Source organism: Anser anser (assembly GCF_964211835.1).
Source record: "Anser anser genome assembly, chromosome: 25".
Lineage (NCBI taxonomy): Eukaryota > Metazoa > Chordata > Aves > Anseriformes > Anatidae > Anser > Anser anser.
The window spans coordinates 4,371,099-4,398,144 of record NC_139746.1 but is presented as its reverse complement, the minus strand read 5'-3'; the positions used below and the strand labels follow the sequence as shown (position 1 = coordinate 4,398,144).

Sequence of the window (27,046 nt, the reverse complement as noted above, 5' to 3'; positions counted from 1 at the left end):
AGACAGCATTATTATCACTGTGACTTGCAGTCACTTCTCTCCCCAGGACAAGCTGTCTCCCTCAGCTCTCAGTGTTACTAAAGCTGATTTCAGGCCTCCTGGCTCCTTCCTGCTTCTCCCCTCCAGCAGATCTTGCTTCCCTCCCTAGCCCTTGCCCAACGTCTCCCGGCAGCAAGCGCACGGGGTCTGAGCCCTGCCAGCCGTCTGCTCTCGCCATGCCGCTATCTGTGCATGATGCTCAGCCGGGGAGACAGCCGCGTTCCTTCCACTGCAGCTCGTGCCGACCCTGGCTCCCAGCCCGGCTGGGAGGGCAACAGCGCAGCCTTGCTCCTGGAGGCTGGCAGAAGTCAAAGTCACAAGAAGGAATAAGGAGCGAGCCACAGATGTGACGCTGTGCACGGCTTGGGGATAACTGCTCTTCTCCAAAGGATTTCTTTCCATCTTCAATAGCTCAGTGCCTGGCTTTCCTCTGCAGCTGGGAGTTTGCAGATGCTGTCATTTGGCCTCAGCAGGCAGAGGCTGGCCCCTGAGCGAACTTGGGCTCCCTGCTGCCTCCCAAGCCTTCCAGATTCTTCGCTTCAGGTCTACTGCATGCAGGTATGGTGAGAACCTTGTAAAAGTAATAATCAGTGTGCTGATCGATTTTGCATCAAGACTTTGTTATCCACAGAGGCGATCCTAAACTTGGAGAGGACTTCTTTTTTCTGGTTTTCAGATATTCTGTACCATTTCCCATTGTCACAGGAATGGGTGATGAGGATATGGGATATATGTAATACAATTTGTTTATCTTACAAAATGTACGCAAATCCATGAAGCTCACACACCTGCAATCTTTGAGAAACAGCTTTGCTTTTGGGCTTCATGTAAGTAAAGGCAGGACATTGAGCATGTCACCTCACTCACTCCTGTTCCCTCTTTTACATTTTCTGCCACAGCTATGTAAGACATGCACTTTAACCAGAACTTGAGAATTATGTTATGTGCTAGTTGCCTGGAAATGTTGGTTAGACTGAGCAAGCATCACTTCTTCAAATTTCTGTCCCTCTTCTGATATCTTATTTTAAAATAACTGACCTGGAAAGTGCTAACAGACCTCCCCCATTGACTGTTTTTTGAGGCATTATTTTAAGCATGTGGATAAAACACATATATGCATCTAAAAACCCGACTAAGGGAAAGCGTCTCATGGAAATGAAGCATTAGTAAACAACCTTGTTACTGAGTACCTAAGTAAAATCCTTCAGAGCGTGCGTCCTGCTTGCACCTCACTACCCTTGTCAGCGCCAAGAGCATGTTAGTGCTGCAAGGTGCTTGTTTGGTCTCTTGGGTGATTGTAGAGACACTCGCTCTGCATTTCCTTGTGCCTCCAGTGATCACAAGCAGCAGGGTGCTTTGAGGCCACTACCAAGCGAGAGGCTGCAAGTTTTAGGAATGTTACAGGAAAAAGTCTGAATAATGTTTATTTCTTGCTTTGCTGTTTATATGTGTAGGCTTCTGAGATGCCTTCCGTGGTATTTCAGTGCTTAGTATTGAAAGGAATCCAGCACTAGTACGTTCGAAGCGCAAAGCCTAGTTTCCAGGAATTACAGCTGCCTAATTCCCATGGGATTTATTCCCATTGGTTACTAATGGGTGTCTGCTGGTGACCTCAGTGACATTGTAACACGAGGCTTTCCGCCCAGACACTTGCAGGCTTTTCTCGCCTCCTAACAGGGGATTAAACATCCCTGCAGCAAGCACAGCTGCAAATCCGGAAGGTAGGAGCATGTCTGTGGGTGGGAGTGTGCGAGCATTAAAAAGGGAGAGGGGGGGAAAGTTGTACGGAAGTGTGGCAGGGAGAGACGGGGGCTGGGAGCACTTGAAACCTTTCCGATCCTCGGCCAGTCGGCATTCCTTCAGTACTGGAGGGCTAAATGTTCTAATATTTATTAGGATTCCTTTAGGATTCATGGTTTGATAGTCAGAAGTAAGAAGACACCGTTGCAAGTCATTTGACCAATTCTACGCAGATTTAGCAGGCGTCGGGTTGGGCTGGGGCGGGGATGTCCGTAGCTGCTCACATAGCAGAGGTGCCAGGAGAGGAAGCATCAAGGAGCTGGGTTCTTGTGCACAGCTTGGCCAGGGCTGGAGGAGAAGCTGGTTCTGCTGGCATCCTTACTCCAGAGCCTCACCCTTTGTGCTACCCTCTATTGACTGTCAGCCGTGCTAAAAAAATACAGTGAAACAGAGCAAAGGAAGCAGGATGCTGTTTCGTAGCCACTTCTTATCACGGTACTAAAAGAGGGCTGAGCAGATAGTGCAGGTGTCCTGGCAAATGGGACACAATTCACAGCAGCAAAGCAGAGCAGCAGCCGGGCAAGCAAATAAACACACCGCTGGCAGGGCTTGCTTCCTAAGCGCCCGAGCATGGTCTGCAGTGATGAAGAGGAGTGGAATTTTCCAGCCGGGTAGGCAGACTGCGCGCGCCACGCTCCCGCCTCCCCACCGTGGCTGCTTGCTGATGCCCATTTAGCTGCAGGCTATGAACTGTGAGATTTCTCAGGGGCTTCTCCTAGGTCAGGAACAATCACTTGAAAAGTAGATCAGAGAGCTCACAGAGGAGGTGGCCTGATAAGCTGGGAACGTGCCTTCCCTTTGGCTCAGTTTCTGTAATGAGCTGTGAGACAGTTTGCATTGCCTCTGTTGACAGCGTGCAGCCAGCACCACTCCAAGCTTCTCTGTGCTACAATTTGGGCTCTGTGTGCTCGCCTGAGCCCAACCTGACACCCACAGGCATCAGGGCCACCGCTCCACCCTTCTGCTTTATGATCTGTGATAGGGGACAGGAAGAACAACTACCTCAAAGGAGGCTGTAGCAGGGTGGAGGTCAGTCTCTTCTCCCAAGCAACAAGTGGTAAGGCAAGAGGAAATGACCTCAAGTTGTGCCGGGGGAGGTTTAGGTTGGGTATTAGGAAAAATTCTTCACTGAAAGGTTGTGAGGCATTGCAACAGGCAGCCCATGGAATTAGTTGGGTCGCCATCCCTGGAGGTCTTCAAAAGATGCGTAGATGTGGTGCTCAGCGATATGGTTTAGTGGTAGGCCTGGCAGTGCTAGGTTAATGGTTGGACTTGATGATCGTAGAGGTCTTTTCTGACCTAAATGATTCTGCGATTCTAAGCCCAGTGCTGTACGTGCAGGTCAGGTGCTCCCTGCTTGTTCCAGGAAGACCCAGACAACAAATCCACACCGCCAGGCTGGGTGATGGGTGCCCACCAGACACTTCTGCAGCCCTGCGTGGGGAAAAGTGGTCACCGAGACACCAGTTCTGGAGACGGCTATACCTTCTTCTGGAATACTTCAAAGTATTGAATGTTAGAGCAGGGCTGTACCCCAAGGTAAACAGGCATTTTGTCAAAATTACGAGCGTAAGAAACATGACAGAAGGGTGTCGTAAAAAGAGTGAAAAAAAAAGTCTCTGAAGAAGAGAGAGGTAGAGTGTGATTTTCCTAGAGAGAACCGGTGGGAATGAAAGACCAAGTCCATCAGGAGTGGTTGAAAGTAGCTGGTTTTAGGGGATTCTGCAATTCAGTGAAGGAAAGCCAAGGGTGTAGAATTGCCATACAGCTCTGTTTTCTCTGAAATCCTGCAGTTTTGAATTCTCCTTCAGGAAAGCTAGTGAATGTTTGGATAAATTCCTAAAGGAAAGCAAATTGTGAAATCAGATTTGCATGTCCACATGCAAACGTTGTTTAAGGTATGCTACAGGCGCTTGGTGTGGTAATGGCAGTGTTACTATTAGCATTAAGTTCAGTTCAGCTCATTTACAGCAGCAGCTGACTGCTTTTTCCAAATTATCATGCATAATTTCAAGGGTCAGGTAGACCCAGGCTTATATAATTTGCCTGGAATTGTGGTGAATTCATCACCACCAGAAAGGAGTAATGCAGGTTCAGAAATTTTTCTAAATAGTATATTCTACTTAAAAGAAAATTAATTAACACAGGACTATTCCTGTCCTGAAAAAGGAGGTCAGACTAGATGATCACAAATGGTCCCTTTTGTCCTTGTAATATACATATATACAGCGTTGGGAACTAATGGAGAAGAGCATAATGCCAATGGTAATACCATGTGGAGAATACCAGAGAAAATGGGCCAAGTTAAATTTGGACAAATATATCATCGGAGCAGCAGAAGTATTTCCATCCTGTTTTCCCAGCTCAGAGAAGGCAGGCTTAACCCACAGTAGCATCGGACCAAGCTACTTGAATTATCAGTGAGGTTTTTTGACATTTTCCAGCTTGTACAACTCACTGATATAGGATGCCCAGAAGTCACATGCTGTTGTTGGAAGGCCATGAAAGCCATTCCCCTGAAGTACTGAATCGCCAGTTGAGGCATTTCAGGCTGTTAAGATGGAGCAGGGTGCACATGAAGGTGCTGTATCACAGTTTCTCATCCAGAGAAACAGACCACACTGAGAATAAGTAATAACTGTGTCCACTGCTGTTCAGTGGACTGCTGCTCCTGCCAAGAAACATTGTTCACAATTTTTGTATTATTTGGCTGCGCAGAAGTCGCAGTCAGACAGGATGGTGTACCCCACGTGCAGGTCTGCAGCTTTCTCTCAACCCAACAGCTGTTTCAGTTTTGGCCTTCCTGCTACCGTGGCTGTCCTGTGGACTGCCATCACCCTCCACTGACAATTAAATTTCCCCCTCCGTGACTGCCCAGGACCCAGGGACCTGCTCACATCCCTCAAGCCAGAGACCGTTCCAGAGCAGCTGCTGCCAACCTAACAACCTGTTTCCCGAGTACCCAACTCTTCTCCAGAAATTGTGTGGGATTCTCTTCTCCCCAGCCATTCTTTGTCACCCCATTGTCACCCAGCTGTATCGGTGGGGAGGCTGGGGAAGGGGAGCAGGAAGGGGCTGCTGGGGAGAGAAAGGGCAAAGTGAGAAAGACTCTGAACATGTTAATGCCCCCAGAAAAGACCCTGAACTGTGGAAGAAAACATGCTAGATTTGAGCCTCACTGTTTGAAATGCACCCCTCAGAAGAAATGTAGTGAAACCAGACAAGCCAGGAGATGAAGGGATAAGAACAGGTCACATTCATCTCATGCTAGTATGGGCATTCAGCTATCCTGCCTGTCTGAATTGCCTCTTGCTGTGCTAGATAGCTGTTGTCAGAAATAAAGTCGTGGAGAAAAGGACAGGGAAAGGTTCTCATACCTGTCCTGGCTGCTCCAAGAGCAGCTGTGACAAGGCACATCCATCTTGTGCTGGATAGCTCAAGTTTTGAATACTACCTTTCTCCACAGCAGGAAATATTCTTATTGAACCAATTTGCACGTGACAGTTTCGATAAGAAATATTTTTTTTTCTCTAAGAGCAGTCCCTAGGAGTGATGCCATCTCTCATGCTGGCAGGATGTTTCATAGTCCTTCAAAAACTGTATGAAAATGGAGTTCTGAGAAATGCTTCTACCTGCTGCCAATTCACAGGTGAGGTTGCAGTGCACGTGTCCCTAGAGCAGCCAGAGAAACTCAGCACATCCACAATTCAGCTGTCAAAACCTATGAGTAAGTGACTATGAGGGAACTGCCTACTACAAAAAGAAACATAGTGTGTGTACAGTTGGTTAACAATTAAAATGCCAGTAGAGCATAGAAGAGACAGCTCTGGTACTTTGCTTTTTGTGACTGATCTGCTGCAGAAGGAAAAAGTGCTTTTTCCAGCCATCCTAACAAAGAATCCAAGATCAGTGCTAATATACAATGAGACAACTGATGGCATCCTTGCTGAAACTCAACTACTGCACACAAAAATGGCAACAGTGAATAGGGAAAGACCTGTAAAACTTGAAAGCATGAGAACTGGGGAAGCTGTTCATGCCATACAAAGCACAGCCAGGCAGAGGCTGCAGGAGGCAGAGCGGTGTTAGGAAGGAAAAGGGCAGTCTGCTTCTGGAAGAGAAGAAATGAAAAGACAGTTCTCAATAAGCAACTATTCCTCCCCACTGGGGAGCGGGAGGTGGGGTGGGGAATTCAGGTGAGTTTCCACTAGGGAACATACTGGGGATAGAGCAGGAGATTCCAGTGGAAATATCAGTAAAGATGGTGGAAAAGTTTGACAAAATGCTGGGTTTAGGACTTCAGACATCACCACCAGCTTAGGCATTTGCAGCTCACAATGACAGGGGCTGTATGTAGTGATATACTGAGGTTTGTGAAAAATGGTATGGAACAAATGGCACAGCCTCCTGAAGCAGAACTGCCCTTGCAAGTGTGCAGCACGTGTTCCCTGTGTGCCTGGGAGGAGCAGGGAGCATAAACTGACATTTAGCGTAGCTGAAACCTCTCAATCCCATGTACTCTCAGCAGAACCAAGGAGAAAATGGCCACACTTCTGACTATCAGATATGTCAGAAGTTCAGAAAAGTTTGTCTCGCTCATCAGTTGAAACCCAGTCAAAAATCGGCGGTGAGAATTTTTTCTCATCAGAAATATCAATTTTTGGCTGTCGCTTTCTTTGCTGGCCGTCAGAAATTCTAACCAGAATGTCCTGCCAGCAAGAACTGCACCACATCTCTTTTAGCCCTTCTGGCCCTGTTCTCCTTGGCCTTTGCTCATCCTCGAGGCTGCATCAAGGATGAGGCACCACAGCAGCTCCACGACAGGGCATGCTGCAGTGTAACGTGAGAGCTGCAGTCTATCCTACAAGGTAAAAATATGCTCATGAGAGGCACTCGCATGAAGAAACATTACAGCTCAACTGGGAGCAGATTTACATCAGCCTGATCCAAGCCAAAATGTTTCTTTACATTTCTGCTAGAATTTTTCTGAACGTCGTGTGTTGCAAGAGTTTGAGTTTTGACTTTTTGCTTCAAAATAGGGCAAAAATAAATGTTGAAATATTGGTATTTCCCATAGGAAGGAAATTCCATTATTTGAGCAGCTCTGTGAAACAGAAAAGGAGGTTCATTTGCAGAAACTCTGCTAACTTCGAATGAAGGTCATGGCTGGACTACGCTCCCTGGGCCAAGTGAGCAGTGCAAGACAGAAAATTAATCCCAGCCCCCAAAGTAAGGTTACTGTAACAAGGGGAACCAGACCACAGAATTGCAAAATCCAGGAAAGGAAGAGTTGAAGGATTGCTTAACATATAAGAAAATCACATCTTTCCCCATGGCAATTAGCCACTGGGAATATTAGCAACTGGGTTTTCTAACACTCCAGCAGAAACCACCCGCATTCCTCTGACAGGTCTAGGTAAGGGCTGTTCACGGACATCCTCCCAGTCATCAGCACGTTCAGGTGACAAGGGTGCACACACCCCAGTGATTCACTGCAGCATGCTCCTTAATGTGTTTTTCGCAGCAGTTCAGAGAGATTGAGCTCTTTCAAAAGGCTAAAGCAATAAATGCTGATTGTAAAGTAGGGAACCTATGGGCTAGTAGACACAGCCATCTGCTGTTCTTTCGGTTTTTGTTTTTTTCCCAACCTGATCCTGCAGTCTCAATGCTTCATCAAAGTTGCGTACAGCAACCCAAATACGTCAGGACTGCATTTTAACAGAGATTCACATGTGGGGCTTTCCTTATCATTACATTGGGAATCAACACTTTACGTCCATCTTTAGGTGTTCTGCTTTTTAAAGATCAAATAGGTAATCAATGTCTCACTTAAAAACAAAGAGGTAATAAAGATGCAGTCATTCTGCTGGGCCTGCAAACCTTTTTCAGAGAGACATAAACCCTGTGTAAAAATCTGTCTCAAGAGTCCTTTCCCCAGAACTTCACTCGTTTAGGACTGAGGTCTTTCCAAGTTGCACAGAGACAGAGACTGAGGCTGTGTTAAAGCGGGAGTGGGTGTTAAACAAACTGCCCTGTCCCTACATGACATTTTTAGTCTGCTTGTGAGATTAGCATAAATCAGTTTGAAAGGCACTTTACGGAGAAAATCACAAGGGAGGTGATTTGGAAAAGCTGTTCCAGGCTGTTTCTCAACAAGCCCTTTCTTTATCTTCACTCTCAAATGGCTGCACAAGGACGGCGTTAGAAGGCCCTCGGTAACTCAGTGCCACGAGGAGCTGTGGTCTCGCCTTTTCTCATTGCGTCTCACAAGGCTGCCATTGAGAGTTTCCCTTTTACCTGCTGTTGATAACTTGCAGTATCACATGGCCTCTGTGCGATGTGGCTGATGAAGTGTGCCTGGCACTCACAGGAAGAGGCGAGTCTCAGGGTCTTATCTCATTGTGGGGTTTGTTCCCCAAGGAATTGCTCCACCCTGGGAAGGCTCTGCCCTCTACCAGGGCCACCGTCCTGAGGGAGCAGAGCTCTTCACCTCCTCCGTAGCTTCAGATTGCGGCTCCGTGTCCTACTTTATAACTTGAAGGTGTCTGGAAACTGCTGTAGGTAAAAGTCAAACTGAAACGTTGAGGAAATTGGTGAAAGAGAAGTTTTAAGGCAGTAATCACTGTGAGTTTAGGGCTAAAGAAGGCTTAGAGGTATTAACCTGGGGTTTAAGAAACTGGGTAGGAATTACTACAGACCCTAGGAGCCAAGCTGAACTGCAGGCATAGAGGGTGGAAACGGGCAATTATCCACCCCTAGTCAACCATTTCTCCCTGAAGTAGGTTCAGGGAAAAAAAAAAAAAAATTGCAGCTGTTGAGAGATGGCCAAGTGCGTGGCAGCTCTGCCCCTCGCTGGGTAGTGTCAGAAATGCACTGTCCATGCAAAGAGCACTCTTCTGACTGCCGCTGATCACCCAAGCCTGCAGCAGACAGCTAACAGCGGAGTCAGGTACCCATCTGTAATAAAGCTGCTGGCTAAGCCACTGGGAGAAGCAGGGGCAGGCGCGCTAAGGGATGTCCTTCCTCCAGGACCACCCCACTGGCAGCCGATGGCCGTGAACCAGCAGAAGGAGCGGAGATGAGCTGTGCACAAGGCTGCGCTTACACAGCCTGCCTCCTTTTCCCTCTGCTGCTGGACTGGCTCTCATCCACATTTCTGCAGGAACACTTTGGGTGCGTAGTGCAGGCAGAACGCTGGAGTCTATGCCACAAAACCAGAGACATTTATTTTGGGGGAAAAAAAAAAAATCTCACATTCCAATATGTGTTTTGCTGAAAAGATAACTGAAACTTTGCGGAGTACAGGGCTAGGGTTTCCAGTCCCCAGCTGACATTCACATGACCTGAGACCTCACTGAACTTCTGTATCCTTCAATAGGAAAACTAGCGCTGTTTCCTCCATTTACAAATGAGCAACTGAGTCACATGAAGACCAAACAATTTGTCTGGTGCAGACAGTGTGTCCTTGCCTCCTGATGTAGCAACGGCCTGTGTCCGTGCTGATTTGGCAGATGGAGGAAGTTGAAACAAGGGAGAGTGATAGAACTAGTCAAGACCCCAGGCTCCAAATGGCCCATCCAGCAAAATCCCACCTAATCACCCTCCTGATTGATGTCTGTCTTTTTCTGGAAGGAAGCCAGTGGGTGTTGGGAGCTGCTCTCTGTAGCAGGGGGCTGAGGAGGTTTAGCTCTCCCCTTCCCACAGAATCCAATGGGGACAGAGGGCTTGGGGATTTCACTTCCAGGACTCTGCCAGACGAGCCTGACACTGAGGCTTTGATCTTCTCCCTGCTGGATAAATCACACTCCGTGGCAAGTTCTGGCTGCAGCCACAATGCGCTGCCGCTGGTGTGTACTGAAGCTGGGGCACACAGCAAAGCCCCTGCGCTGGTGCCACCTGAAACAGGGAGAAGTCTGCCAGCAGGTAACAACCAATGCATCCCCCTGTGAGTTGTGTATCTGGCAGGAATAGAAACAGAAGTGCTGTTGGAACCTTGGGCTTGTATTTTGGTGATAATTCTTCACTTTACCCCATCCAGAAGCCAGCACTGACTATGTGGTTCGCACACCTTCAAATTGACTTGGCATCATGCATTACTGTAAATGCACCACTAAACCGTGCTACTAAGTTCTACATCTCCACATTTCTTGAAAACCTCCAGGGATGGTGACTCAGCCACTTCCCTGGGCAGCCTGTTCCAGTGCTGCACAACCCTTTCAGTAAATAAATTTCTCCCAATATCAACCCTAAACCTTCCCTGGTACAACTTCGGACCATTTCCTCTTGTCCTACCGCTTGGTGCTTGGGAGAAGAGCCCAATCCCCACCTCGCTACAACCTCCTTTAAGGTAACTGTAAAGTACAATAAGGTCTCTCCTGAGCCTTCTCTTCTTCAAGTTAAACAACCCCAGCTCCCTCAGCCACCCCTCATAAGACTTGTTCTGTAGACCCTTCACCAGCTTCATTGCTCTTCTTTGGGCACGCGCCAGCACCTCCATGTCCTTCCTGTAGTGAGATGAGTAAAGACAGCGCCTGCTTCCTTGAAAGCAGAGTTTGGCTCACTGACAGGCTGCATTGCTAACGTATTTCCTTTGCACACTCAGTGAATGGATTCTTGCCTTGTGACTCGCCTAACACACCACTGGGAAATTACAGCTATTTGGCGGAGGCACAGACACATGTCCATCCCCTCGGGCCGATCTGGACAAACCACAGAGGTGTGTCTGGATCTCTGAGGCCCTGCTTACACAGACAGGGCTGGTGAAGGACCTGCCTGCTCGGAGTATTCAGCTGTTGCTGCCGGATGGATTTCTGCTCACAGCCACCCTCGAGGAAGGCAGCAGACTGAGGGGGCAGGACTGGGATGGGGATGAGATCTGGTTCTCATTTAACAGCTCGTCCTGCTCTCTGTTGCTACTAACTCTCTTTGCAGCTTGTGTGAGGAGGGAGAAGAAAGTGCAAAACCTCTGGTATCGTTAAATCCAGCACGGACTATATGCAACATCACGGTGACAGGTGCTTGCTGTCCTCTGGTCTCCTGCAATCATCGAAGATTTTTTCAGTCTCCTCCTACATGCCACTCCCCCACCCCCTACTGCCATGTATCCTGAGCATATTACAGTCTTCCTTTCCTCTCTCAGGAGGTATTGCTCAGAGCTCTCTGCTAACGCTGCACCTTTCTAAGGAGAAAATTCTGCATCCTGCCTTTGAGCTTAAAGAATTAAAGAACAAAACAACTCAGAATAATCCCCCAAGCCGAAAAAGACCCGCTGTTGTCCTGCTCGACAACTGACGCTTGTTCCAGGTGAGTGGTTTTGTCAGCAAATCTGGATGCATGAATAAGAGTGGTGCCAGGTCCAGTGGCTGGAGGACAGCAGGCGATTTCCTTGGGCACATGCATGAGAGGGCAGGAGGGATAGCTCTCGCCCTGCTTCGGGAGAGGGGACTGCCCCCAAGGGAGCGCTTTAAAAGTGGGACTGTGTGCTCAGGGCTGGGTGAAATGCCTGGTGGGCAGGCAGAAAGAGCCAGCCTCGTCACAGGACATCAGTATGAGCAGGGGGCTGTGGAGAGAAAGGGACTTGTCCTCCCAGGATTGGATTTAGGCTGCAAGCCAGCTGATCAGTGAGCGATCACTGTCACTGCAGGGCTCAGTGGGGATGAAATTCCTGCCCATCGCATGGTCCCCTCCACTTGGCCGGTTCCCTCACGCCGAGATGCGCCAGCGGCTGGACCCTGGGCAGATCCGTTCTCCTCCTGCGTCCATCGCTGTGGCAGGAGTTGGCTGGGGGGCAGGTGGCTGCCAGTCAGGGAGTGAAAAATGGACAAGCCCTAGCACTGCACCGAGTGGGAAGCCCTGCCAGGGGCTGCTATAGCAACTCGAAGATGGCTGAGTTGAGCCCAGCTGGGCTGGTGAGTGGAAGTTTTCTGTGTAGGCACTTTGGCTGCATTGCTTTCAGCGTGTGCTGCCCTTACGAGGGCAAGCAATGGGGCGGGCTGCAGAGGGTCCAAGAGCAAGAGGGGTGAGGGTGCCTTCAGCCCAAGGCTTTGTGAGCCCTCCCTGTCTTGGTCCTCAGTACTGGAAAACAGAACATGTACTGCACAGCGGCTGGATTCAGTGCTCCTGACAACAGGCACTGAGCTACCAATGTGGGAGTGAGGCGGGAGTGGAGGCACCCAAGACGGCCCCTGCGAAGTGCCAGTTTTTCTTGGTGCTGGAGGTATGTTGTAGATTCCTGCTCTGGAGTGCCCGTTGTCTGCCCAGAAGCAGGTAGGACTTGCTTCCTGTTAACCTGCAGTTGCCAGGCCGCTGAGCAGAGCCCTGAGAGCAAGGCACGGCCCTGCCGGCCCTCCATGAGCAGCCTGGTGCGTCCCTTCCTCCCAGGCTTGCACCTTCCCTCTCTCCTCACAAGGGTGGGCTATTTAATTTCTGCCTCCTTATTTTCTGACCCAGCTCCAGAAGCTGTCCACCTCAGAAAAACTAGAGCAGCTTTCTCACGGACCCTCTCTCCCCCTGCAGAGATTCCTTCTCCTTCTTCTCCCCCTTAGCGTGCTTCCCTGCTGCTACTTGTGGAGACTTCCCTCCTTGAAAATCCTACTCATTTTGATATTAAACATAATAGCAGAGTTTCCTTGGAGACGAGAGAAACAGTGGGCTCAAAAGTGCTGATTATTTCACAGTTCCTGGCTGGCTTTCAGCAATGGGAAAAAAAAAAAAAGAGAGAGAGAGAGGGAGAGAGGGAGAGAAAAGGAAAAGGAAAGGAAAGGAAAGGAAAAGAAAAGGAGAGAGAGAGAAGGAAAGGCAAGAAAAAGAAAAGGCAAGAAAAAGAAGGAAAAGGAAAGGCAAGAAAAGGAAATAAAAAAAAATAAAAAGAAAGAAAAAAGAAAAGAAAAGAAAAGAAAAGAAAAGAAAAGAAAAGAAAAGAAAAGAAAAGAAAAGAAAAGAAAAGAAAAGAAAAGAAAAGAAAAGAAAAGAAAAGAAAAGAAAAGAAAAGAAAAGAAAAGAAAAAAGGAAAAAAGGAAAAAAGGAAAAAAGGAAAAAAGGAAAAAAGGAAAAAAGGAAAAAAAGGAAAGAGTTGTGTTAGAAAGAGGGAGCCTGGGGCAGCCACTCTTGAGGGGGGCACCGGCCACTGACTTGCTTTTCCAGTGCTGTGTCTTTACAGCAAGGCTCGCCTGAGCACCGGGCCAGTGCTCGTGGCAGTGCTGTGACAGCACACGCTGTACCGAGCACCACAGCTTTGGGATTCTGTTGCCACTCCAGTCCCTGGAGGCTGGTAAACTGCAGAGAGGCTTTTTGATGGGCAGTTCTAATTTGGCTGATTTCTGTCAGTCCCAGGAGTACAACCGACTAATTAGGTTAACCCTTTGTGTATTTTTCTACACAGACTTTAGCAATAGTGGGACAACAACATAAATTTAAGTCATTATCTCCTATCCATTTGTCCCAAGGTGTGACAAGAGGGTTTGTCCCAGCCAGAGCTTGAGTCCACCAGGAGACACCGGTGCTCTCCTCTGCTCTGTTGGCCACACAAGTTTTTGCTTTGCATTGGGGTTGGGTTTGTGCTATCTGACTGATATGTTTGCTGTACTTGGGCAGAGGGAGCAGGGGACGGACCGAGTGCTGATGCTCTGCCCCACGACAGAAAAAAGGGGAAGACAAAAATGCAGAAAGTCTTCACTTAAACTTTGCATTGACCTCCAACACCAGGCACCATGGCAAGAGTGCCCTGTAATGCCGCATCCTGCCAGTGTCCAGGAACTTCCTTGTCCCAGAGGAGTATCTCACAGAGGATCACACTTGACTGATGGTTCTCCCTCTGCTGAGACACCCCTGGGGTCCTCACAATCCGTCTGCAACAAATGGCACTTGGTCATTTCCATGAAGCAGCGTTCTCTTGTTTATTTTTCAGCGTGGTGCAAGAGTGCTGTGCAGGGGTTAGAGGGTGAGAGAAGAAGAGAGGGAAACCAGACCATAGCCCTGTGCCAATTATACATACAAATCAGTTCCAGGACACGGCTGGGGATGGGGTTGTGTCAGTGCTGTCTGAAAGGCCTGCAAAGCCTTGTCACGCAGTGTCTCAGCAGGAGATGGAAGGACCACAGAATGGCTGAGATTGGCAAGGACCTCTGGAGATCATCTCATCAACGTTCCTCCTCAAAGCAGTGTCAGCCACAACTGGTTGCTCAGGACCATTACTCAGAACCATGCCCAGTCTGTTTTTGAGTATCTCTAAGGATGGAGACCCCACAGCCTCTCTGGGCAACCTGCTCCAGAGCTCAACCTTAAAGAGTAAAAAAAAAAAAAGGAAAAAACACAGCTCTTTTCTTATGCATAAGTAGAATTTCTTTGTACTTCAGTTTGTGTCCACAATGTTATGCTTTGTTCATTCTTGCATAAAGGGTGATGTTCCCTCCTCCCCCTCCTGGCCTATTCTTCCCGAGGAGCCTGTACTTGTCTTCTGCAGCTCTTCCGTTAGGTGAGCTGTGCCACCACATCTCTGTGAGTTCAACGAGACTGCAGCCTTGTTACTTTATGTGGATCTCTTAATTTCTCCTTTTGGTTTGCCATGTTGTTGTGGTCACTAGCATACATGCAGCTCAGAGGGGCACACACTTGTGCTCTTTTTCCCAGAAAATTGTGAGAAATTGCATTATTTTGCCTTAGAATCATGGAATGGTTTGGGTTGCAATGGATGTTAAAAACCATCTAGTTCCAACCCCCCTGCCGCAGGCAGAAACACCTCCCACCAGCCCAGGCTGCCCAAAGCCCCATCCAACCTGGCCTTGAACACTTCCAGGGATGGGGCATCCACAGCTTCTCTGGGCAGCCTGTTCTGGTGCCTCACCACCCTCTGAATGAAGAATTTCTTCCTTATACCTAACCTTAACCTACCCTATTAGTTTAAACCCATTACCCCGTGTCCTATCACTACACCCCCCTGACAACGAGTCTCTCCCCAAGTGAGAGTGTCAAGTGTCTTCTTGACACTTCCTTGTTTATGTGCCTGCGCTAGAGGTAGGCCTCTGTTTTATTTTATTTTTTTCTAAGATCTTCTTTTTCCACACCACCCTGCGCCCTGTCCTTGCCAACCCAGTCTATCACTTCCTCATTTGTCTGTATTAGTCATCATCTCCCTTTTCCATTATTTCTAGCTTAAAGCTCTCCTCACCAGGCTGACCAGATGCTTGCTACCATACATCTCATCAGATTGATCCCATCTCTTCCTTGAACCTCAAAGAGTGTCTCCATGGTCATAAAAGCCAAAAACCTGTTATTTACACCAGCTGATCACCCGCAGGATCCATTCAGTCCTCCACAAGTCCCTCTCACAAGCAGGATCAGTGAAGACAATGCCTGGCCCACCATACCATGCCCTTGACCATTGCCTCCAAAGCCATGTGGTCAAGCTTCATATGCTCTGGGAGTCTTCTGGCCATATCACTTGGGGCAACAGCCCAAGGGCTGGACAAGCATCAGCATCTCTCCGCAGCATCCCTGATCTGAGCCCCACGTAGGCAGGAAACCTCTCTAGATGACAGAGCTGGACAGATGGGGGCCTCTGTCACTCTCAGAAGGGAGTCTCCATTCCTAACCCTCACTGCTTCCTCCTGGTGCTCCTACAGGGTTCAAGCAGCTCAGAGTGCTGTTGGTCAGAGCCCCCAGCCCACCTCTCTTACCAGGGCTGAATCTGTCCCGTCGCTGCAGATCTGCAGATGAAGCAGGAGCGCTCCTCTTGTTGCCAGAAGTCACAGTCTTCCAGCCTTCCAGCCTCCTTATGGGAGTCTTTATTTCTCAACCTAATAAGCACAGAGTCTGCTTGCCCCTACTGCGGTGCAGTTCGGGGTTCACATTCTTCTATCTGCTGTCAGATGTGACTCAGAATATGCAGTCAACCTTTTTTCCATCACCACAGATGCTGCAGTCGGCTGACCTCTTCATCCAGATCTCTCACTTGGTGGTACAAATCCTCAGCCAGTGCACACCTCCTGAAGGCAAGAGACCATTCCCCTGCCCCAGCGAAAGGTCCCAGGCACTTCCTGCAGAGTTGCATCCTCTCTGTGTCTGGGTTGAGGCCGCTAATGTACCAGCAATGGCTCCAGCCAGTGCTGGGGACCATGCCCCAGCGACCATCACCCCCATTGCACAAATACAGCGGCTTCTGAGCACCTTCTGTGCAAACTGCTGTCTCTGATGGTTGCATCTCCATGAAAGTACACTGCAAATAGAGAACATAAAGCTGAGGCCCAGGCATGTTTCCCTGGCTGTTGGGCAAAGGTTTGGGGAGTGGGGAGAGGACATCTCTTTTTAATCACCTGGTTTCTTCGCCTGTCAAGAAGCTGCTTCATCCTCTTTCACTGAATCAAATCTAGGCTGAGTCCTAGCAGCCTGGCCACAAAGACCATCTTGCTCAAGTGAAGAGAAGCAATCTGCACTGGGAAGTGTGAGGCAGAGTCTGAACAGGACTGATAGATAATGATCCTGAAACTCGATTAACTTAGGTCTTTCTGTGTCTGCATCTGTCTCCCCCCCGTTCAGACTGCCTTTCTCTGTGTAACAGCTGCCAAGCAGGTGAAGGGCACGAATAAGGACATGGGGCCCAGTGTGTATTAAAAGATTCTTTAGTAAAAGCACACATTTAAGATTTTTCAAGAAGTTTCTCTGCTGACTGCAATATTTTACTCTCTTAGTTTCTGTTTCTAAGTTTGGAACTACCCAGTTCCCAGTGTTTCCGGGGACGAGGCTCTCCCCGTGAGCCACCAGGCTGCAGCAGAGCAGTGGACGCAGAGCAGAAGTCTCAGTCTGTGTCGTGGGGCTGTTTCATTGCTGTCCTTGGGACTGCAGATGGATGGGCAGACTCATGCTTGTGCCCAGCATTCCCCGTTGTGCAAAAGTTACATAAATTTGCAAATAACCCTCAGTAGGGCAAATAACCCTCATCAAGGCAGATTTGCATTGCCTTGTCAGAGATCTGAGTAGAACTAGGATACCATTCGGAAAATGAAGTGAGTTTCAAAGAATCATAGAATTGTGGAATCACTGAGGTTAGAAAAGACCTTCAAGATTATCAAGTCCAACCACCAACCTGACCTTCTGAGTCATTATGGAGCAAACTACCTAAGCCATGAGCAGCCAGTTTCTACAGGACTATAGTGTCCTGATATTGCTTAGCTCCTGTTTACTATAAAGTGATATTTAGGGATAAGCCTGCAGTTGGAGGTAAAAGTATGTGACCTGTGACATGGGGATGAAAATCTGCCTAGAGGCTACCCCAGTTAACCTTCCAGTGAAACTGCCTCTTGCATTCAACTCCTGCATCCAGATCATTCATTAAAATGTTGAATGGGACTGGTCCTAGAAATGAGCCCTGGGGAGCACCACCAGTGAGCAGTCACCAGCCAAATGTAGCCCCATTTACTAAAACCCTTTGAGTTCTACCATTGAGCCAGTTCATCACCCAGTATAGCGTGAACCTGGTTATCTCACAGTTAGACAATTCGTCCAGAAAGATGCCATGAGGGACAGTATCAAAGGCCTTGCTGACATCCAGGAAGATTACATCCACATCCTTCCCTTCAACCACCAAGAGGGTGACCTTATCATAGAAAGAGATCAAATTACTAAGGCGAGTCTTTCCCTTGATGAACTCATGTTGACTATGCCTGATAAGAGCTTTGTTCTTGAAATGCCTTTCAATCTGCCCCAGCACAATCTTCTCCAAGATTGGTGAGTATGCAATGGCTACTTCTGCTTTCCTTTCAGCCAGGATTTTGTTACCTGATGTCTTTAAAACATACTCATGGAAGGTGATGTACATTGGATGGTTTCAGCTTTTCTGATTTGTTAGCTTCTGATTTGGTAGCTTTAGCGGAGACAAGGCATAGAGGGGAGGGATGTTCCTCAAACACAGCACAAGCTGGAAAAAACACATCTCTGTTGATTCAGAGATTCCTTATTTTCAGCTCTTTATCGGTCCTTAAGTGCTCTTCACAAATCTGTCTGTTGTGCCCACCCTCCTGTGCTGGAAATCCTCTCCCCATATAGATGGGAAGATGACCACGTAAAACTCTGCAAAAAGCATAACAAAAAATACAGTGCAAAAGTCTTACTTCCCCATTTTTTACTTTCACCATCTTCTGATTGTTGTCCCTAAAACAGCCAACATTCCACTGTTTATGTGAAACTTCACTGCCAGGAACTAGGCATTAGTTTTGCAATACTGACCTTTCTTACAAAACATCCTGTCCTTCCTGGTCTAGTCTTGAAGTTACCTCCAAAAAATGCTCTCTCAGATATCTCAATGCTTTTGGCAGAGTGGAGACTGGAGAAGCAGCCATGAATAGGAGAACCTTCACCAAGAGATCAAAGCCACCATGTTCCTCCTAAGAAGGAAAATCCATGCCATTGGCAGCCTGCTTATCTGCGAGGAGTGTATTTTGATGACTTACTGCAGCAGTCTGAGAACTTCCAGCTGATGCAATAGAGAATATTTACACAATTTCAGGCTGGCAATGCAGAGGGAATGTGCTGTGGAGGGGGCTGCTGTATTGCAAAATATGCAGATGGAGAAAGGAGCTAGTCATCGAGAGGGTGGGGACTTTGCAGGAGCGAGTTCTTCTGGTGAGCTTCTTCTGTGAGATAAGCGTTGCTCTGAGAAGGCTGCTGAGCATATGGTGGAACATGGGATCTAGTGACTCAGCCTGAACTTTTCCCACATCAAAATAGAAATTTCATTTTCTTTGCACAAAAATACTGTCTTCCAGTACATGTGGATGGGGAGACATCTGGAGAAAAAAGCAGGTGAGTCCCTTTATACAAGTGGGTTCTGCTCCCACCTTCCCTGTACAGGAATTCTTGTCGTTGCTCTGGTATGGTCTGACTCTAAGAAAAAGTTTGGAGGAGAGATGAGTCTACATTTCCATACCCGTGTTTTAGTGCAGGTCTCTTGGGGTCACCATGGCAAATGGGAAGCCTGGTTTGCATTTAGCAAGCCTGTGATGGATGATTTCAGAGCTGTCAATGACTGTTTTCCCTTCACTGAAGAAATGGGAGCTTTGTGTGTCAAAGTGAGGTAGCACTTTACCTTACCAGGGTTTGCTTGGTTGTCTGGTGAATAGTGGTTTGGGTGTAGGAAAGCCTTGGAGGGTTTGACACTTTCTTTGGTGGTTTATCTTCTGGAAATGTTTGCCTTGGACAGTCAGCCATCTGCCTGTAAAAAGTCTCACTTTGTCCCACAAGGCACTGACAGTGCAAACAATTACATTTCTCACTGTTAGGGCAGTAAGGTCTGGGACAGGCTTCTGGAAATCCTGCAGACAAAGGAAGATAAGATTGATCCTGTTAAACCCAGGAAAGGGATTATTCAGTGAGTCTGATAGCAAAGAGTGAGATCTGAGAGGTGTCCTAATGTAGGGACAGTAATATTAGTAACTGCTAAGACAGGAGGATAGAAGATGTGTGAAATCCCTGTCTGATTTGAACCTGACAGTTAATAGTTTTGTTTGTCTAAATCTGTAGCTGGGAGACAACTAGATGATACAAGACTCTTCTAGGGTAGAGAGATTTTTTCTTAATGTACTGTGAAGTTCAGGAGGCACAAATTCAATGCACTGAAGAAATATGTAACTTGGAGTTTCCTTATCTTGTGCATAACTGTGAAAAGGAGGCAGTCTGACAGTGAAAAGGAGGAAGACAGGCAAAATTTTCACCCAGTCTTATGTATATTGGCTCTACCAGTGGAAAAAAAGTGGGGGTGGTATAATGAGGAAGTGAACATGTGATGAAGCGAGAATTAGGTCTCGGTCCAAAATCCATGGAATGCTGTTGCAAATCTAAGAGCTTGGGTGACCCACAGCAGCACTGCAAGGATCCTGCAGCAAAAACCCAGAATCTTTGCCAGTGGCCTTCACACAGTCTTGGGAGGACTTGGAGTGACTTGGCTCAGCAGCCTCAGGCGTGTTTCTCTGCTACTCTGAATCTCGTGAAGGCATTAGCATCTGTGTAAATGATTCTTCTATTAGAATGGGGATTTCCAGGGGAGGTTTAGGTTGGATATTAGGAAAAACTTCTTTACTGAAAGGGTTGTTAGGCATTGGGATGGGCTGCCCAGAGAAGTGGTTGAGTCACCATCCCTGGAGGTCTTTAAGAGATGTTTAGATGTAGAGCTTAGTGATACGGTTTAGTGGAGGATTTGTTAGTGTTAGGTCATAGGTTGGACTAGGTGATCTTGGAGGTCTCTTCCAACTTAAATGATTCTGTGATTCTGTAATGAACATGAGGCTTTCCTCCATGTCTCTGCTGGAAAAGACCCTGCAATGTGCAATCAGAGCTCTTCTGTTCAGGGGTGAAATTTAGGAAAAAAATAAACTTTTTTTTTCCACTGGCTTCCACAGTGTGGGGCATCCCAGACCAAGCATTCATCTCTTTCAGGAGGGGGGCATCAAAATGCCCGGCAAAGTGAGAACTCTGGTGGTCACTGTGTGAGCACATGCTGAGTGGAGATCTTGCAGTGCCCCATAGTGGCAGGCTGGCACATGCAATGCCATTAGGGTGATGTGTGATGTCTGTCCCTTTGTCTGCCTGTGTCCATCTTTCTAAGTACAGGTGAGGGGCCTGAGAGGGGCCGCTTATGTTGACCACACAGTCCGACCTACATGGACATGGAGCATGGCAGTGAATGGAGCACAGAACAGTTTTCAGGTGGCTGGGCCTAGGCCTAGGCCTGCCTTGTCCCGGACAGGAGTATTTAAAAAAAAAAAAAAAAAAAGCTCTGCAGATGGGTGCTTGATTTGTGCCAAATCAGTGTGGGTGCAGCAAGCTCTGCACAGTCCCTCTGCCCTGAAGGGGCCCTGTCTCTGTCATTCTGAGGCCTGGCCATAGCCAGCCCTGCCCCTCTTTGGGGTCTGTCAGCTCCAGAAGGTTCCAGACCCCTGCACACCCCCAGTCTCCTACTGGGCCCTGTGCCTTCCCTCGCTGCCTGTTACACAGGATCTCCTTGCCTCCAGCCAGCCCCACTCCTCTGGTGATGCTCTTGTAGAAGTGTAACCCACAAACAAGTCAGGCACTGTGTGTTGTGGTGGCCTTTCTGTACCAGCCAATTCTGCTCTGAGACCTTCAGACCAGTCCTCTCCCCTCGTTGGCACTGGGACCAGTTCTGCCTGTACAGACCCATCCCTGCACCTCCCGTGCATTTCCACCAGTTTTCCCCATCCCTTAGGGTAGGAGCTCAAGGTATCTCTCTCCCTTTCCCTGGGCTGAGGGGGAAACGCATGTCCGCTGCTTCATCTCATCTGACAGTTGTGTTTCTAGCCCAGGAGAAAATGTGCGTTAACAATGATTTTTCCAGACCTTGTATTCAGAGTTTGGTTCAGTTGTGAGGCCAGGCTCTGAGGCAGAAAAATTGATTGATTAATTACCTATTTTTATTCTTGTATGGCTTCAAGCCTGAATACTTAATGCCTTCTTTTAAAGGTGTTTAGATTTTAGGGAAGCAAAGAGACATCTGGAGGGGTTTTCAGAATCATCAGTGCATCTTTTTCATCTCCTGGTTCTTAAATATATTTAAAAATCTGCTTCTCAATATCAACTCAGTTACAGATGAAAACGTTTATTTAATAATTCAGTGTCATTATTAAAATTAAAAAAAAAAAAAAGAATCCAAATAATACAAGTCATACCATGAACTGATGATGGCTGTTTTGGCTGATGATGGCCTTTGATTCATTATAGATATTTATCTGGCTACAAATGACAAAGACTAAATATGTATTGTATAGAGAATATAATCCCAACATGTGATGGTTTCTTTGACTTAAATTTAGGATTGCAACTGGAGCAGCTGTTATTTGACTTGCATCTCCAAAGAAACGTCTCTCAGCACCTGCTGATGTGCTGAGGTGACTTTGTGCTTCTAAGGTTGTCTGGATTCATCCAGTCATATTTTCTTTGTGAACTCTTGGGAAAAAGAATCATTTTCAGGTCATACCTGCCAAGGCGCAGTGACAGCAGGAAACTGGCACCTGCATGGTCAGGCAGTAATGCTCCTAATGATAAGAAGCGTTGGATTGCTGGTGCCTCCTAGCACTCCAGTTTTGATTGATATGCAAGTGTATCTCCCTTCTCTTGAGGAATATGGGAATAATAGTAAAAAATATAGAAAGAACAGTAAAGAGGCTGCTCCAGGCCTTGTGGCCAGTAGGTAATGGAGCAGAACTGGTCCTTTGGAGTGAGTCTGATCTCAATCTTAGTATTTGTGGAGACAATTTGTGTACTGGAACTGGTTTTATTGCCAGGTGATAAAAATTCATTCCTGTGCAAACTGATAAATGTCTAACAACAAACCTAGGTGGCTGTGGAGCCCCTTCTGACTCCCCAGGCCACCATGGGCTGCTCCTTGGTGCAGGTGGGTGCTACAGCAACCAGAGCTTCTCCAGAGACACCAGAGCACCTACCTGGCCACAGTCATGACACGGCTGCAGTGGCCCTTTTGACACCTCACACCGAGGCCAGTTCCTTATTCAACACTAAATAAGGATGCTCAGGGTCTCAGGGAAATGACCTGAAAATGAAGGTGTCAGGTACCGCAGCTCATGCTTTCTTTCCCGTGTTCCTCCCTGCCTAGCACAGGCAGAGCCGTGCCCTGGGGACCGAGCGGCCGTGCCAGCCATGAGCGAGCAGAGCCATGTCAACAGCCTGTTCCTCAACGAGGATGCAGCCAAGCGGCTCAGCGCCGAGGGACGGGTCCAGCGCTTCCGGCAGGCGGTGCAGAAGCGGGCAGCGCGGGCCAAGAAACGGATGCACAGCATCACCGCCGAGAGCGCCAAGAGCTTCTTCAGGAGAAACGCCTTCGTCCTCTTCACCATTGCTGCAGTCTTACTAGGTATGGAGCTGGTGGTGGGCTTATGTGCGTGTGGTGGGCACCAAATGTAAATGTGGGGAAAAGTCCGTTTATCCCGCAAAGGTTTTATTTTATCATAATAATTTGGCTTGGGAAGTGAAGCTGAAGAGCCCTTCTGTATATAGCTGCATTCACAGCAAGCCTCTGAGCAAACCTGGGTGATTTCTTTGTAAGGAGTAGTAGAGCTATATCAGCAAACCATTTCTGTTGTGGACTCTCCCTAAGCTCCAGCCAGAAGCAAAGACTCCCTCACACTCTCCCTCTGGAAGGGCTGTTGTCCTGCACGCAACAGCACTTCTGATTCAGACAACATTTTGACTGCTGCTAGTCGGCCAGCCTCAAGCTGAACTCTACATGCAGCAGGCTTGTCAGAGGTCTCCTGAAACCATTTATCTGTGCTGTTTTAGTAAGCCAAAAAGCACCCCACAACTTTAGTTCCATAGTACCAAAAGGGGGAACTGATGCAGACAACTGGTCTGTGATACCGTGCAAACTAAAGCTGCCAAGCAGAGAGTGGATTGTCCCTAATCTTCAATCCAGGCTGGTTGAACTCAGCTCTAATAGGTGGCTGGACAAGGTCTCTGGGCTAACTTAGGTGGGCAGTAACATCTCTTCTGTGGTAATGAGCTTCCTGGGAACAAACTCCAGAAGAGCAGCAGACGGTGCAGCAGGGAGTGGTGCACCTGTGGTTCAGCACAAGGCTCCTATGCATATAGATATGTCAAAGGGAGAGAAAGCATACGGTAAAAATTGGAACATAACCTTTTAGAAAAGAAAGAGCATTGGCTCCTTTGCAGAGGGGAGAAGTTGAAAGGAGAAGAGGAAAAGGAAAGCCATGTTGTAGGAGTGACTGAGGGACGGACCACTGGATCACGCTGTTCCATTTCCATTCTCATTCCTTGTTGATTCACAGGGATCATCCTGGCATTTTCCCTTCGGCCCTACCAGCTGACCTATCGCCAGATCAAGTATTTCTCCTTCCCAGGAGAGTTGCTGATGCGTATGCTCCAGATGCTGGTTCTTCCTCTCATTGTCTCTAGCTTGATTACAGGTGAGAAGAGCTTTCTGGTGCTTTCAGCCAAGATTATGCTAGTTGTCAGAGTACCCCTTTGTGCCCCAACTGCGGGTGTTGGGATAAGGTGGGCTAATAGTGACAAGCCTAAACCTACAGCTTTAGTGACCGTGGTTTACCCTTATACCCCTGCTGACTCAGTAGTGGCAAAGAGAAGCAGAAGGCTGGGAAAGGCAAAATGTGGTGTTTCCAATGCCCAACTCTTGAGAACTAACAAGGGTTTCCCTGCTCTAGGTATCCTTGCTTGAGCAGGGAGGTTGGACAAGATGACCAACAGAGGTCCCTTCCAACCTTAACCACTCAGTGATTCTGTGATTTCATTCCACATAACCTCAAACAACAAAGTGTGTTGCCCAAGTCTGATTCAGGCTTCCAGTAGCCTAGGAGAGGTTAATTTGTGTCAGTCCAAAAGAACTGGAGTTGATCACCAGCTGGAGAGCCTGTTTCATCCTGGTCCTCATAGAAGATTCCCCAGCCAGCAAGCTTTCAGACAGTGAAAAGGGCTGAAATACATCCCACCCCGTGAAACATCCCACCATTATGAACTTAAAGATCCAATGTACTGGGGCTGGACATTATTTCCTTTCTGAGAGCTTTAGGAGGAAGTTTTATAATAAGATAATATAAGATTAATAGATAATAGACCTTCTCACCTTGTCTGACTGTTTGACTACGCAGGAATGGCCTCGCTGGATGGCAGAGCCTCAGGGAAGATGGGAATGCGGGCTGTGGTCTATTACATGGTGACCACAATCATAGCAGTCTTCATTGGCATCCTCATGGTGATCATCATCCACCCAGGGAAAGGATCCAAGGACAAGCTTCACCGAGAAGGCAGAATCGAGCAAGTGCAGACCACAGATGCCTTCATGGACTTGGTGAGGTAGGTGAACAAGCTGGTCTCATGTGAGTCCATATCAATGAGAGCACATTCCTCCGCTGAATGTCCTTTTGAAATGTCACAGCTTTTGGCATACACTGTCAGGGAAAGAGGTCTTTGGCTGAATCTTGCCCAGCCTGCTACTTTTAGCTTAGGCAGGACAGGCTTACCACCTTCCTGCAGAGCTACAGCCTTCGTACCATGCTTGAGTTTACACTTGAGCAAATCAGGCCCATTCTGCTAACCAGCTGTTTTGCATCAGGTGGTGCTGGTTTATTAATGATCCCAGCAAAAAAGGTACTCAGACCCTGTAAAATAAAAATTTTAAATGCTATTTATTACAGCTAACACCATAAAGAAAGAGAGGGTAGTATAGATAATTTTATATCCTTGCAGATGTTGGGAACCCCAAGGTGTGCAGCATCTGTGATCAGGGTCTGCAAGAAACGAAAACTATCAACGTGTTGTGTTGTCAAGATTAATAAGGAATTTTTAACTCAAAGGCCAACAAGCAAAGAAATGGGATTTAGACCTGAAAAATTAATAAGAATCCAGTCTCATGTCATTTCTCCACTGATATTACTGAGGTGTCATATATCTCACATTGTTTCATTTCCTGCTCATTTTACATAAGAGTCTCTCCTGTCTGGGAAGAAAGAAAAGAACACCTCACAAAATACTGATTGTGCAAAATAATCTGAAAGGACCAGCAAACAGTGGGACTGAAAAATATTATGTAAGGGAAATGTTGGGAGCAAGATTAGCAATGACTGCATGCACTTTAGAAATTGACCTATCAAAGGCTACTCCAAATATCCATCTTTAACTGAACCAAGGAAATCAAGGAAGTGATTCCCCGCACACTGTCCGTCCCTCTCTTGCCATGACCTTCCACTGTGAATTGTGGTATGAAGCTATGTTTCTGAGGTACAGGATAACAGAGAGCTCAGATGACAGCTATAGAGATGAGGCTGAGAGTAAGACAGTACTGTAAAAATTGTAATATGGTATTGTTTCAAGATTCAGTAAGGTCTGATGATGCTTTTACAATAGACCCATGTCCCAGTGCTGTATGTGTGTAGTCTCTTTACACATAACCTAAAACACAACCTTCTGGAGTCTGAAAAAAAGTGTGGGAATGTTGCTGGCAGCTGGGTGTGGGCAGCTCTGTGGGAAATTCCAAAGTTGTATTTTTTAAGTGTTGTTTTGCAATGGAATGAAAAGTCCCAACTTCAGAATTTCCTACAGAAAAACAAAACAGAAATTCTCATCCTAAACGTCTGGGAAAGTCAGTCCATTCTTACCATTTTCTAAGCTTAACTCTGAGATGCTCAGCCTCTCCCTTTTTGCTTGTCAGGATATTAAGAAGTAGAGACCAGAGACATGGTCCCACATGACATCCTGATCTCCAAATTGGACAGAGATGGATTCAAAAGGTGGATCATTCAGAGGATAAGGAATTGGCTTGAAGGTCACACCCAGAGAGTGGGGTCAATGGCTCTATGTCCAAGTGGAGGCCGGTGACGAGTGGTGTCCCTCAGGGGTCTCTTCTGGGACCATTCTATGAAGCCCATGTTTGCTTGCTAGTCAAACAGGACAATTAACTCTTTCCTTGTTTTATCTACTGCAGGAATATGTTCCCGCCCAACCTGGTAGAAGCCTGCTTCAAACAGGTATGAAATCCCATCTGACCTATCACCTTCCTTGGTGCCCTGTTCAGTAGGCAATGGTCCAGCCTACTTCTCTGAGGGATGAGAACAGAGTTTGCTTTTTTACTGCTTTTATGCTTCTCTAACTCCAACTGCTCAAGGAGGGGCATTGCAGTCATTAGTCTGTATTATAGCATCCCTCATGCAAGTTTTTCAGGCTGTCTGTACATGGGGGGCGTCAAACCCTGGAGTAGACAGAGCAGAGCAACTCTGGCTTCCTGCCTCCATCTCATTCCACACTCAAAGTTAGGAAGAATTTGTGTAACCTCAGTTAGCAGGTTTGGATTGGAAGTAAAGTGGGAACAGATTCTCCAAGGATTTGTCTCTTCCATAGTGCTAGTGCCCTTGGAAGCAGTATAAAGGGTTCCAGAAGTATAAAGAGGAGCCAGAATATCTGGGCCCCAGAGCTGGGGGTTCCCTAGCTGTGCTCCAAGATAGACACCTTCGCCTGATGGTAAGTAACAGGTTGCTGCAGTCATGGTGTTTGGTATTAGAGGGAAGAGCAATTTTAGAAGTATTTGTCCAACAAGTAATCTTGTTTTTTGCTAAACTTGATAAACTGTGATTGAACGCAGCTTAAAAAAAATTATATGTCTAGGAACAAGGAGTGTGAAGAGTCCTACAGAGAGGGAGACCATATCCTGGAAAGCAGGGTC

At 47.4% G+C, this 27,046-nt stretch overlaps 1 protein-coding gene across 15 annotated transcripts in view; it reads left to right on the top strand.

Moving 5' to 3' along the window:
* Positions 1-234: 234 nt before the first annotated feature.
* Positions 235-27,046, top strand: part of SLC1A6 (solute carrier family 1 member 6) — a 40,426-nt gene continuing 13,614 nt past the window's right edge. For 2 of the 15 annotated variants that reach the window (XM_083810804.1, XM_083810811.1), the window contains exons 1-6: positions 262-597; positions 10,979-11,142; positions 22,459-22,711; positions 23,643-23,780; positions 24,480-24,684; positions 26,312-26,354. In XM_083810804.1, coding sequence (XP_083666930.1) covers positions 22,498-22,711; positions 23,643-23,780; positions 24,480-24,684; positions 26,312-26,354 — 600 coding nt within the window. In that variant the 5' untranslated portion in view covers positions 262-597; positions 10,979-11,142; positions 22,459-22,497. Of the gene's footprint in view, positions 598-1,709; positions 1,761-10,978; positions 11,143-18,157; positions 18,634-22,453; positions 22,712-23,642; positions 23,781-24,479; positions 24,685-26,311; positions 26,355-27,046 lie in introns of those variants that run through there. The other 13 variants (XM_083810803.1, XM_083810809.1, XM_083810802.1 and 10 more) reach the window with 12 other exon arrangements.